A 13,808-nucleotide genomic window follows, 5' to 3' on the forward strand; every position below is an offset into this window, starting at 1 on the left:
ATGTATAGTCATAATACCCCACATACAACTGGATTTAAAGGAGTAACATGGTGGTTGAATGTGACACTAGGCAGTTGTCTTTTGGTAAACAAATGTACATAATATATTTTTTTTTCAGTAATTTGAATGCATCTTAAAACTTATTTTCTAAGCCTAAATTTCCAACTATAAAACTGTCTGGGCGTGGTAACAAGAACTGTCAATTAGCTATAACGTGCCCTGACTTTCCTGTAGGCCAGCGGTGCAAACTGTGGATCACAAGTTATAGGGGAGGGATAAGGGGTGTGGTTATCGTGGTGTGACGCAATACTAGGAGAACGTTCTGAACCGGTTGAAAATAGGACAATACATTTAAAACGCTTACTTCTCAAAGACTAAAGAACGGACATATTTAACACTTTCATCGTGTTTCTTCAATGCTCTTGTGGGCAAATTGCATATAAAAACCTAGAAAGTGTGACCAACCACCATGTTCCTCCTTTAAAGGAAAGCACACTAAAGATAAACCATGGGAACAGTATACTTTACCTGAGTTATGAGTCAAACACAAGAGCTCATTAAGCAATGGTGCACTGCACACCGTCAGGTTTTTTCTAAACGCATACATGTTGGCATGTTCATAGGCTCTGTCAGACCTCGGCGGTATGCGCCTCTTGAAAAATCACATGACGCACGTCCAATCAATCGCAAGAATCTGATATTCCCGTGTCTGCAGAGCGTATCTATGAATCATGCGAAGCCCCAAAACAAAAACACAGATACCGATAAAGGGGTCTCGTATTGCTGTACGTTTCCACGTGAATAATTCATCGCCCCCGGCGCCCCCCCCTCACTCCCCCCGGGGTGATGTCAGCGCTCAGGAGCACGCTCTGTACCTCGATGATGTCACCCTTGTCCTCCAGGGGGGCGGGCTGGGCTGGCTTGTCCCCCTCCGGCGGGGTGGCGTCGGTGGAGGGCAGGGGGGCAGGGCCCTGGAGCTGGCGGTTCTCCTTGTCGCTGTCGTCTTTGGGGGTCACGTGGGCCCGGACGGGGCTCACCTTGGCCACCATGGCAGCGGAGCGTGGGCGCGAGGGCCGCCCCCTCTGGACCGTCTCCCACCCCTCCGCATCCTTCTTACCTGAGGGACGGGGGGAAAAAATTTCACAAGGCACACTACCAGCGACTTTGGGTAGTGAATAAGTCATACGACTCCATATAAAAATGTGACTATAATATAATGTAACGATAGCAACAAGCGGCATGGAAGGTGGATGTACGTTTCTTGCTGATATTACCAATGGTAATTATTTGTACGCTATCTGACACCTCCTATTAGACACTGCAATACAACACCCATCATACAGTTTGCCCTGATAAGCACAAAATGTGCTTTGTAAGCATGACAGAAACACTCATGAGCTTACAGTCAATAGGACTATAACCTACCTACAAAACCATGCCACAGACATTGTCGGTATTGTTAATTGCTTAATTGGTGTTAAGGGAAGGCAGCAGACCGAAAAGGAATCCCACCAATGTTCACTCCTGAGAAAAAGTGTTCCTTGGGAATATAACCAATTGAAATGCCGTGCATTCTAGTAAAGTGTAGACGTTGTACACCATTGTAACATCATGTCTACTGTTGGGTGCAAGTTTCTGAGGCATGATGGACATTGTGACCATGCAATTAATGTCTTCCTGCATGCTGCCACCATTTGCTGTGTGAAGTGGCCAGGGTGGAAGGAGGCCCTGTACAAACATGTTATTTTTTATCATTATCATTCTGATATATGCCAAGCGAAATGAAGCCTGTCTAACGGGCAGGGGCGGACGGTCCGCGAGGCACAGACACTCACTCACCCAATTTCTCTCGAGGACAGGGAGGGCCCTGGCTGGAGATGGGGAGGGGCTGGGAGGACTTGACCCGGTCAGCCCAGCTGGGGCCCGAGTGGGTGAGACGGGCTACAGCCAGCGTGGGAGGGTGGCCCCTGAAGAAGAACGGGGAGCAATGAAGGCCCTTCAGAGGCTCACAGCAATAGCACCCAGTTTAAACAATAAAGCACACCCATTACTCCACTCCGATCGCAGGCCTCTCTCACTGCCATGACAGAGCACTAGCAGCCCCACCAGCATCTGCCTTGGTCTTGTTTTTGTGGTCTGTAGACGTAGTGAAGGCATTCGTTTTGCCTGTGAGCTACTTGTAGGAGAGGCCACATAGACGCTGTCTTCTTCTGCCACTGAGCACTCTGCTCTGGTCTGGTCTGGTGTTGTAGTCCCCATGCCAAAAAGCTGCTCATGGCACTCGACAGCACCCTCGGTGCCTGTGAGCATCCCTGGCAAGCAAACTGCTCGTACTTGTTGGTATCGCCCCTCCCAAAGCAGCCAACGTTGGCCCTCTCCCGAAAGCCACAGCTGAGTGAAGACCACCTCCACCACAAGGCTGACTACACCTTGAATCCCGACACCCCTTCGCTCCCCATACCCATGAGCACGCACAGCACCGGCAGACATGCCCACGAGGCCTGGCTCCAGACCAGACGGAAAGACCGGCGGACATCTGAAGAACTGTCAAGACTTCATAAGTAACCCTGCAGACGTCCGGGGGTAAGACCTGCCCGAAACCAGTGGATAACACTCGACCGCCTGAGGACTGATACCAGACGCTACAATGCCGCCATGCTAAAACGGGGCCTGAAGAAACGCGGCTCCTGCTATTGCCAGACGGTGGACATCACAGCTAGCTGCCCAAGCACTGACCACCACATGGGGAATGCAGCCCGATCGACCTGGATGAAGACACCATCGCTGGGCTCGCCACAACAGAGCTGTGAATCTAATGTCATGGGAGAGAAGAGACATGCCACTACTGCATTCCCCGGAGGGCTCAGGGGGTTGGTGTTCATTTAAAACCTTTTCACACACGTGAGTGGCTCACAGTAAATCTTTCAGTGTGGGAAATCATTTCTATAGAAATGTTTCGAGAATAATTGTAATTGATAGGCAAGAAGCAGAAAATGTTTACTTGCTATGAATATTTTTTTGGGGGGGGGGGGGCAGCCTGCAGCCTAGTGGCTAAGGTACGTGACTGGGATGCGGAAGGTTGGTGGTTCAATGTGTCGCCAGAATAAGATCCATGCAGCTGTTGGGCCCTTGAGCAAGGCCCTTAATCCCGCATTGCTCCAGGGGGGATTGTCCTTTGCTTAGTCTAATCAACTGCAAGTCGCTTTGGATAAAAGTGTCAGCTAAATAACTATAATGTAATGTTGTGTGGCACTGCAAAAATGACAGGTGCACACCAGCCAAAACACGTTTTGCACACCAGCCAAATTGCCAGGCCTGGCGTGTCTCACTTGACCAGACGCCGGAGCCTCAGACAGGTCATGTCTGCAACGGCCCTGCCGGCCACGGCAAAGCCCTGAGCTTCGGCCAATCAGAAAGAGAGCGAGCGGTTATGTCGGAGAGCGGTGCCCCAGGATAATCAATATCTACTTCCTGCCGTGTCGGATTACAGAGTAATGTACATATTGAGCCGATGCTTCAGCAGTCTGTAAGCATGCTTTTATCTGAGTCTCACACCGTTTCCACTCGCATACAGGGCAGAGGATCCCTGGAAATCACATTAAACAAATGCTTTTTCTCTCGGGCATCGATTCCTGCTTTAGCCGTCGGCTGAGCGGATTCTAACAGGAAAGCACAGCGGATTAAGGCCTTGGCATCTCGCTTCCACAGGATTTCTTTAAAGGGTTTTGTCGACGTGCCTGTAATCTGGTTTGTGGTTATGTCCGTTCCCCCTCGCTTGCATCAGCAGTAATGAGCTACAGGCCACAAGCTGAAAATGGAGTTAATGGTTCAATGCAGGGCTAAGAACCTGAGAAAGTTGTGCTGTAAAGCACAGGCTATAGAGCAGGGCTGCACGATATGAAGAAAATACTTGGTCTATGAGCAGAACCTCTGAATGAGCTGATGCAGGAGGGACTGCACAGGTCACAGGGCGGGGGTTTAGAGGGCCTTACCCAAAATTGAGGGACTTCCTTGCGCTTGGCGAGGGGATGATTCTGTCGGCTGAGGGGCTGGGCATCACATGACGTCCTGGGGACATCTTTCGCACCTCCCAGGCCAGAGAGGTGGGTCTGAAATTATGAAAAAGAACAACACATCAAATCAAATTTCATTCAATTTAATGCCGCAGGATATGAGTTTGATTATTGGGTCAGCACCACCAGCTGTGACAGTCTCTCTGGCTGTCAAAAACTGTTAAATTAAACTGTTAAAGTATATCCTATGCATAAATAAAATGTATGCAAATGTCAAGGTCTTCTTATCTTATGGGAAAGGAAACAGAATACACATATGGCCCTTGCAGTTCAATCACCACAGACTTTACTGGGGCTATAATGGGAGGGGAAGCCTTAAAAGCTCTGCTTTAATGTCTAAATCAATTCAAGGTTGTACTGCTTAGGAAGTTAAAGAGAAGCCAATACACTGCTGGGTCACATCGTTTCACAGCTTTCCCCATTGACCGGGGGTGGAATTTTGACCGGGTTCCTCTGGCCCCGAGTCAGACCTGACACACGCTCACCTGTTTTGGGCGTCAGTTTTCTCCAGCTTCTCCTGCAGCTGGATCCAGTCGATCAGCGCCTTGAAGTCCCGGACATAGTTATCCAGCATCATCAGGACCTCCTGAGACGAAATGGGAAGGTTTGAGAAGATCCGAGACCCCGAGGGGTATCCTGTTGTGGTGCCCGGTAACCCCCATCACCCCTTTGTCGCGGGTCGGGAGAGAGGACGCGGAAAAGCCCAGGTACATTACATTACATTACATTATTGGCATTTGGCAGACGCTCTTATCCAGAGCGACGTACAGTTGACCAGACTAAGCAGGAGACAATCCTCCCCTGGAGCAATGCAGGGTTAAGGGCCTTGCTCAAGGGCCCAACGGCTGTGCGGATCTTATTGTGGCTACACTGGGATTCGAACCACCGACCTTGTGTTTCCCAGTCATTTACCTTAACCACTACGCTACAGGTACCCTCTGACCTAATAGAGCCAACCCGCTGAAGATAACGTATCTGGAACCAATGCCCAGCCAGGCTTGGCCCAGCCCAGGTACAGCCTGGCCTGCATTCCTGACTAAAAGCCAAGCCCTCTCCTCGTCACTCCAACCTTCCTTCACCTTCCAACAGTAGACACGAGGATATGCAGTTGACCTTAATGGTGGGGGCAGGAGTGTTTGGATCGGGGGAGATAATCCCAGCCCCGGCCCTGTGGCTTGGCCGAGGGGAGTTAAGGTCGCTTCGGTTGGCGGCCAGAGAGACCAGAGAGTTTTGCCAACCTTTCGCCCTCGTTCCCTGCTCCACACACACACACTCCCCTTCAAAAATGAAAAACTACACACTGCACGCTCCAGAGTGTGAGCCAAGTAGCTACAAAACCCCCACACACACCACCACCAGGCACTGAAATAATCAAAAATACCTCACGGCCAAGTAGGTTAAGTCACAAATAATAACTGATGAGGTGACCTCATGGGCAGCATCAAAATCAGGATCCTTCCAGACTACGGTGTGTGCTTGTTGAGTACCCTGGATGAGAAAATTCTCTCAACGTAGAGCACTTAAAATACTAATTTCCGGGTTTTCATTTGGAGCATACTTTCAAGAAGTCAGCAAACATTTTGTTCCCATAAATATAATGAGCTTTAAAAGGCACAGCTTCCCTAACCGTATCCTCCAACAAGCAAGGGAGGGATGTCTTACGACATTTTCAGAGTACAGAAAACCCTTTTGAAAAGGATATTTGTTGTATACTGCATGTCAAACCCACGCACACACATACACACACACATTAAAGAGCATGCAGTAAAAACCACACAGGGCTTGGTAGATAGGGCTCTGATTCAGACACAGCCTGGGCCTATCTGTATCTATAATAAGAGCACAGAATGTACTTGTGCATGCTCCCTACAGGCCTGTATTGTCTGAGGCTGTGGTCAGCTTGGCAGACTGAGAGAGCCAGTTTGGCGCCCACTCACGCCCTATAGGGAACGGCAGGAGCGAGTGTGGACAATAGGACTGGCCTCCTGACTAATGGGCCCTGTTTGAGGAGAATGCTACGGGCCCCTGGCAGGGCCTTCACCCGTCCCCGACCGAAACCTGAACCCCGCGCTGCCGACAGGGGACCGCGAACAGGGCGCCCGCCGCCTCCCTCACAAAGGCCGCTCCTCCGAAGCGGGACGGTCCACGGTTTCGGGGGAACAGAGGTCCCTCAGAGAGAGCCGCGCCCCGGCCTCGGCAAACCTCCAGGTGCTGCTAAAATGACCAATTAGCTTTGCAATTGGTTGCGATGAATTTGATTGGCCGGCGATGAACTCTGGTCGCCGGCGCGTAGAGCAGGATGAGCGGCGCCGTCCCTTGGTCCCGCCGACACACAATCCAGCGTAGCGGGGCCCGCGGGGAGAGGTGCGCGTCAATACAGACCCCCTGCTCGCCCCCGGCAACACACACCCCAGAGCCACGCTCGCCCCGGCAACACACACCCCAGAGCCCCGCTCGCCCCGGCAACACCGACCCCAGAGCCCCGCTCACTGACCCCAGAGCCTCGCTCACCCCGGCAACACCGACCCCAGAGCCCCGGCAACACCGACCCCAGAGCCCCGCTCACTGACCCCAGAGCCTCGCTCACCCCGGCAACACCGACCCCAGAGCCCCGGCAACACCGACCCCAGAGCCCCGGCAACACCGACCCCAGAGCCCCACTCACTGACCCCAGAGCCCCGCTCGCCCCGGCAACACCGACCCCAGAGCCCCGGCAACACCGACCCCAGAGCCCCGGCAACACCGACCCCAGAGCCCCGGCAACACCGACCCCAGAGCCCCGCTCGCCCCGGCAACGCACCGTCTCCAACACCTCTCCAGTGTGTGCACCAGCCTTGAGACACAGAAATATTCACCCAACTGACGAGGTGCTGAAGACCAACAACCAAGAGGCAGAACTATTTATTACATACAAACACACACATGCATGCACACACACAGAACAACAAGCACACACACAGTCCAGATACACACACACACATGTCCAGGACGGAGGGAACACGGTTACTCCATACACCATCATCACAGCCATTACCCAAGCTTAACCTGCACTTTACAAAACAAAACCTCAAATCCAAGGGATATGCCACACTCATGCACCGTGGCCATTAGCGTTAATGTTTTTATTTACAACCAGGTCACTGTGTTGACTATAGTCCACAACACCCACACCACCATTGTTCTCCATCACACACAGTAATTGTAAGAGGAGGTGGGCAGGGGGCGGAACAGTTCCAGTGATTTCCTTAATGCAAATCCCTGTGGGAACACCGACGGATCCAGAGCTGGTCCCCCTGTGGACGCAACATGCATGAAATCTATTAGAGCCCAGAAGGGAGTGGTAATCAGCACTGGCTCGGCAGAGCTTTCACCTAATGGACGAGTCGGCTGGCGGGGGGCGGGGGAGCACCACGTGTAGCAGAACCAGTTAAAGGCACTTTTCGGGGGGCTGCTTGCCCACCCGTTTGCTAGCGCTTAGCTAACGGCTGTGCAGGTGCGGCATGTCCACACGTCTGACACTAACAGCTACAGAAAAAACAAGAGGCATTGAACAGACAGCCAGCAGGGCAGGGACACCAACAGAGGCCTTGAGCAGATGTAGAGGGCAGGGGCATCCTATAGGGAAGGTCTCAAAAGACCACCACTTTCGTTTCAGTGCAAAACCACACAGCCACAGAAAAAATGACCACTCAGAATCAGCCCCTTCTCAGACGCCTTTGATATTTATGATGGCAACTAGATTATCTGCATCAGATATACAGCTAAATCCGTCATTGCTTGGCCCAAAACAAAATGACCCGATTCAACCTCATCACAAGCTCCTTTACTCAGGACTGTAATTACGAATATATCGTACATACTGCATCTAATACAGTAAAGATAAATAAAATGAAAGATCTGCAGTGTTTTACAGTATTTCAACACTCGTCAGGTTTTTCCTTCTGCAGACTGGTTATTTTCGAACACCTGAGTGTAGACCAATGGGAAAAGGCTGAACGCAGAAGCACGAGATGTGATAAATCAGAGCTCGGGGGGGTTGGGGGAGGGCGATAAGGACTAATTAGGTCTTTGGGCTGGGGGTTAAAGAGGTTTCTGTGTTATTAAAATAAAACCATACATCAGCCTCCTCGGCACAATTCCACAGCTTAAAGAAGGCAAATGGGTCCAAGCAAATAGAGCACTTGTTTTGACAGATTGCCTCCGGTTTCTGTGGAAACGGCAAACAGCCCCCCGCCCCAAGCTCATATCAGACACTTAATAACGAAGCGAACGGAGAGCGCCTTCTCCATATAATCAAACAGGATAAGGCCGGGGTGAGCCATGAATCACCACTCCCCGCCGAAGCACTAAAGACGGCCAGGCTCAGATCTGCAGTGGACACTGTACTGATGTTGTTGTGTTCACACAGGACACCTCTGGAATCTTCTGTCTGCTGGTGGAGCAAGTGGAGGCGGTGTGGGCCTCCATCTCATTGTGTGTGTTTGTGTGTGTGTGTGTGTGTGTGTGTCCGTGGGTCTCATGTCTGTGTGTGTGTGTATGTGCACGAGTGCATGTGTGCGTGCGAGTATGAGTTGAGGTCTTGTGTGCGTGTGTGTGTGTGTGTGTGTGTGTGTATGTACATGTTTGCGGTCAGGATGGGAGACTGAAGCACCATTAGCCTGGGGGAGACTGCCTGAGGCACAGCTCATGCACGGCAGGGGATGAGGGGGCTTATCCACTTACACGGCCCTGATGTCTGTACGTCTGACCGCAAGCTGCCAACAGGGCCACTCTCTGCTTTATACAGCAAGACACGTCGATCAATACCCATACACACTGCCCGAGCCAGACTGGCACACACACATGCATGCACACACACATATACATACACAAATGAGACCCACACACACAAGCATGCACAAGTGTATACACACACACACACACACACACACACACACACACACACACACACACAGCCCCACACCTGTCTCAGACCTAGCTCTACTGCAGAGCTGTAGCAGTCCAGATGAATTCGACTCATTGTGAAAGCACTCAGCCTGGGACCTGGGGCCACCACTGTCATCTCACGGCAGCGTGGAGAGCAGGTCAGCTCACCACAGGAAGATAAACTAATGACAAACTGCTGAAGCCCTTACACCCCCTGTACGGCGACCATCCTCAGCCGCAAACAGGCCCTCCCCCCTCAGCTCTTTCAGCACCGCCACCCCCACCCCCCTTCCCAGCTCTCACACACACTGTTTACACGCTGTCATCAATCCTAACCCTAACCCACCTCCCCCCCTGGAAGGCTGGGGAGCGCCTGGTGGTAACTCTCTCACCGGGACTCCTTCAAAGCCCCCTCTGACACAAACCAGAAAACAACAAGAATGTGTGTGTGTGGAGGGGGCATGGAACTACACAAGATTAGAAATTCTCAACGGCGCCATCTGCTGTTCTGGACAACATACTGCATTGTTCTGGAAAACATACTTCCATTTGTCAGTGAATGTCATTGTAATACATATGTACATATGCAAGTCATATGTTCTCCCACCCCAATGAAGTTACATTACTCTGCCACAACCTCAGAGCTGAGGTTTCTGGGAGTATAGCAGGTCTTGTGACGAGGGTGGGGGCAGGGTCAGGTTTGGCAGGGAGGGGGTGCAGTAACAAAGGGTTGGTTGGTCGTCCCCAGGTGAGGTCGTACCTTGCATTCCACCACGCTCTGGTCCGACTCGCAGGTGACGTAGATCTCGTCCACGGCGCGCCGCAGGTTGTCGAAGAGGAAGGCCCAGTATCGCGCCCTCAGGTCCACCTTGCGGGGCTGCCTGGCCTTGGTGGGGCTCTTCTCAGTGTTCTTATCAAGCAAGGCCCCGGCTGCACTCTTACTGTCCAGGCCCGCATTCTGCCCACAGACAAATACAGCATGAGGACAGGCTCAGCGAGGGCAACTGGGCCCCAAACAGTGCCCGAACTGTGTCCAGTTACCCAACATAGCAACTCTTTAAATTTCAAAAGATTACATGTGCGACCAGTAATTCACAGATTAATGTTGTGTGGCGAACCTCTAAATGTACATATAAGGGTTTCAGTTATCCAGTTTCACTGTAAACCCTAATCCAGACAGTAGTGTGTGCTGTTTAAATGGGCTTAAAAATGTAACGTCTAGATTTCATTTTATAAAAAGAGCCTTTTATATGCGCCTTTGTCAAGAGCAGAGAGAGTTGCAGTTTTCAGGACAAAGGCACATTGTGCTTCAGGGTAGAGATCACAGTTAGAAACTACACTACACAGGATGCATCAGGGCGCAGGGTCAGGGAAAACAGGCAAACCGATAAACGTTCAATGCCAGCCATCAGCATGCAAAGGGCAAAAGGTCACACCAGGTGAAAAGGCTGATGCTTTTCCAACAGAATATGAATCCTGGAAATGTCTCATCGGTTTTAAAGTAAATCTAGCAAGCTTTTTTTAAAGTTTAGTATTTACCATCTCTCGTTTTAAACCACCAAAACTCTTGGAAGGCAGTGCTAGGGTTGGCGAGGCTTAAAAGCCCCTGGACTGACCCTGACGAAGACCAGCTCTAGATCGATACGCGTTTCAATTATGTAGCCACTTCAATAAAGGCTTTTTATATTTTTCCACCTGCACACGGAGTGCCTTGATATTTTGTTTTGGGACCTATGCTTAGACTCCTTTCCATGTTTTTGCATTTTTGGCAAAGGGTATTTCCAGTATGCTGGTATGTTTCAGTCCCTGGACTGGTTTCAGGCAGCGCGCTGGCGATGAGTGTCGGCGTGTAGCCGGGAATAACGCCGGTGTTTCTGTCTGAGCGGGTGAACCCATTATCCAGTTAGAGCCGGGACTCTCACACGAACGCCTGAGCACGAACGCCTGAGCACGGAATGGAAGAAGAGGGGAAAGAGAGGGGGCGTGGGGGAGGAGAAGCCCTTCATTGGCGAGTGGTCTGCCGTGAGGTTCAGTAAATTTGGAAATTGTGCCGTGGAAGAAAAAAAGATTGGGGAAATGTTGTCTTAGAGTGTACATTCATTTGTAAGATCCCAGACAAACAGTGCGCATAAAGCATAAAACACAATGTCACAGGTCCTCACAAAGTGTGTGTAATGGTGCTCACAAGATCTACACACAACTAGGGCCTTAGAGAAAGGGCTGGTTTGGTGAGAGATTTTGATAAAATGGTCTCTCTTCCCCCTCTCTCCCTCCCTTTCTCCCCAGCTGCAGGTTTTCAGCTGCTCTGTGCTGCCAGTGCACATGATGTCAGTGAAAGCTCTCCTCCAGGCCTTGTGCAATTACCCCTCCGTCTGTCAGGAGGGGAACAGGTTTGTGCTAATGTACCCCTGTTTTCTGCCGTTTCCCCCATTCAGGGACCAGCTCCCTGGATACCACTGCGAGGAGCTAGTGTGCGCGTGTGTGTGTGTGTGTGTGTGTGTGATTGCATGTCATGTGTATGAGGATTATCCTTTGAAACATCCATTTTGGATAGTTTTATGCTCACACTGAAGCATACAAAGAAGGGAAGAGGATCGTTTGCCCTCCTTTCTCAATTTATTCAGATGGGGTTACAGACAAAGTGGGGACCGCAGTACAGAAAGTAGCACAGTATCGTGGCACAGCTGGGTTTGGTTTCCCAGCAACACAGGGGGGTCAGGGGTTGAGAATCGCCAGAGCTATTGACCACGTCACATGGTCTGACCTACTATATGACTTCTCTCAGGTTTATACAAGTGCAGATAGTCAGAAGTAAAAAATCACAAGCTGCATTTGTGCCACCGAGGCCAGTGTACACAGGGAGTCACACACACACACACACACACACACACACACACACACACACACACACACACACACACACACACACACACACACACACACACACACACACACACACACACACACACACACACACAGCAGCCCAGCAGCCCAGCAGCCCAGCAGCCCAGCAGCCCAGCTGCGTGTGGGAGAGGGACAGACAGGGAGGGGGAGGCTGGGGGCAGTGGGCTGGGAGAGGCAGTTTGCCAGGCTAATGGAGAGGTCAGGGGAGTCCCCGGGGCAGTGGACACACTCCATAAGTGCCACTCCAGGGACCGCCCACACCGCACAGCCCATTCCCACAGTTTCACCCTCCATTAGCCGCCCCGCCAAGGGTCACATGACCCGGCTGCTGACACACAAACGCACAGAGCCGCTCTCGCCACCAGCACAGTAACACTGGAGGAAATATTATTATTAATGTTGTCGTCGTCGTCGACGTCATTATAAAAATGTTATGCTTCCATCAAAATATTAGTATCATCACTATTATTGTGGTTATAAAAGCGTATATTACCAGTACTAACATTGTTCATATAACCGTTATTGTTGCCATTATTAATTTATACAACTTTATTTATACAGGGTAAGTTGACTGAGCATGCATGCTCTTTTGCAGCAACACCCTGTTAATGTCCCCCCCCCCCCCCAAGTAGCCTAACCTGCATGTCTTTGTATGGAGGGAGGAACCCGGAGTACCCGGGGAGAACATGCAAACTCCACACAGAATAGCCCAGGCCGGGGCTTGAACCCACAGGACCTTCCTGCTGTGAGGTGACAGTGCTATCCACTGTGCCACCATGCTGCCATTAATGATATATTATTCCTATTATTATATTATATATTAATATTAGTAATAAGATTAGTATTTGCATTATTATTGTTATACAAATGTTATACTGCTATTGTAAATATATTAATAATAATATTATTACTATCATCATTATTATTATTATTATTACAACTATTAAGCCCTGACATTTTGCACACTTCAGTGTTGACTGTGACTATGTCCTGAGGATATCATTCAGAGGTACGCTGGCTGAGTTACTGAGCCATCACAATCTACCAAAACCACACTGCAGGTGTCACTACAGGGTAGAATCATTCCAAATCACAGCCAATGCATTGATTTGAAATTCATACGGCCCATCTCAATCGATGCAAGGAAACCATATCGATATTAACTATCGTTAATCACAATATTGTTCGCGAAGTCCCGAATTTGAGTCGCTCGTGTACTTAGTTTTAGCTTTGCAGGAGTATCTTGCGTAGGCCTGCCATGGTAGGCTGCCCCTGTGAAGGCTGAACCATCCAGTGACCATTTCCCAGAACAGCTTGATTGAATAAAGAGTGCAGGATAAGGGTAGGCTAGAGAACCTAACAGTGTATAAATGAGGGCTAAGCAGTGTATTGAAGAGGGTTTCATAGTATAAACTGGATAACTGAAAGAAGGATGAATGACAGTTTTCAAGTAACACTGGATAACAGAATGAAATGATGCACTCCGGACACCGCTGGAAAGGAGGACGAAGCTCAGCGACGCTGGTCTCCGCGGCGACAGGGCCTCTGGATTTTCTCACTTCCCGCCCGGCGCAGCCATGCGCGTTGGCACTCTCGGCCGATCAATAGCCAGGGATCCACTCACCCATGAGCCGTCTCAATGGGCCCGCTCGACCGTGTGCGGGACCGTGACCGGCTGGTTTTAACACCGGGGACCATTCAGCACCTGAACACTGATTTAGTCCACCCTATCCCTGGCTCGATGAAGCACGGCACGCACACCACACGCGTGTGAGGGCGAGCAAGCGTGTGCGTTACTGCTGGTTTTTCGTGCGAGTTGTGCTCTTCATTAATGAGGCTTGACTGAGCTGTACACTGAAATGTATTGACAGCTCAACTAACCTGCCACGATTTCCCTGTTAATTT

The 13,808-nt window shown here is 50.6% G+C and overlaps 1 protein-coding gene across 3 annotated transcripts in view; it reads right to left on the bottom strand.

The window, feature by feature from the left end:
• The window catches only part of scaper (S-phase cyclin A-associated protein in the ER), a 102,048-nt gene that overhangs the window by 74,921 nt on the left and 13,319 nt on the right, over positions 1 to 13,808 (bottom strand). For all 3 annotated transcript variants that reach the window (XM_061222574.1, XM_061222573.1, XM_061222575.1), the window contains exons 4-8: positions 9,760 to 9,957; positions 4,559 to 4,659; positions 3,993 to 4,109; positions 1,840 to 1,967; positions 876 to 1,117 (exon numbers count right to left, since the gene is read on the bottom strand). In XM_061222574.1, coding sequence (XP_061078558.1) covers positions 876 to 1,117; positions 1,840 to 1,967; positions 3,993 to 4,109; positions 4,559 to 4,659; positions 9,760 to 9,957 — 786 coding nt within the window. The remainder of the gene's footprint in view (positions 1 to 875; positions 1,118 to 1,839; positions 1,968 to 3,992; positions 4,110 to 4,558; positions 4,660 to 9,759; positions 9,958 to 13,808) is intronic.

The sequence above is a fragment of the Conger conger genome, chromosome 15 (genome assembly GCF_963514075.1).
Source record: "Conger conger chromosome 15, fConCon1.1, whole genome shotgun sequence".
NCBI classification, from domain to species: Eukaryota; Metazoa; Chordata; class Actinopteri; order Anguilliformes; family Congridae; genus Conger; species Conger conger.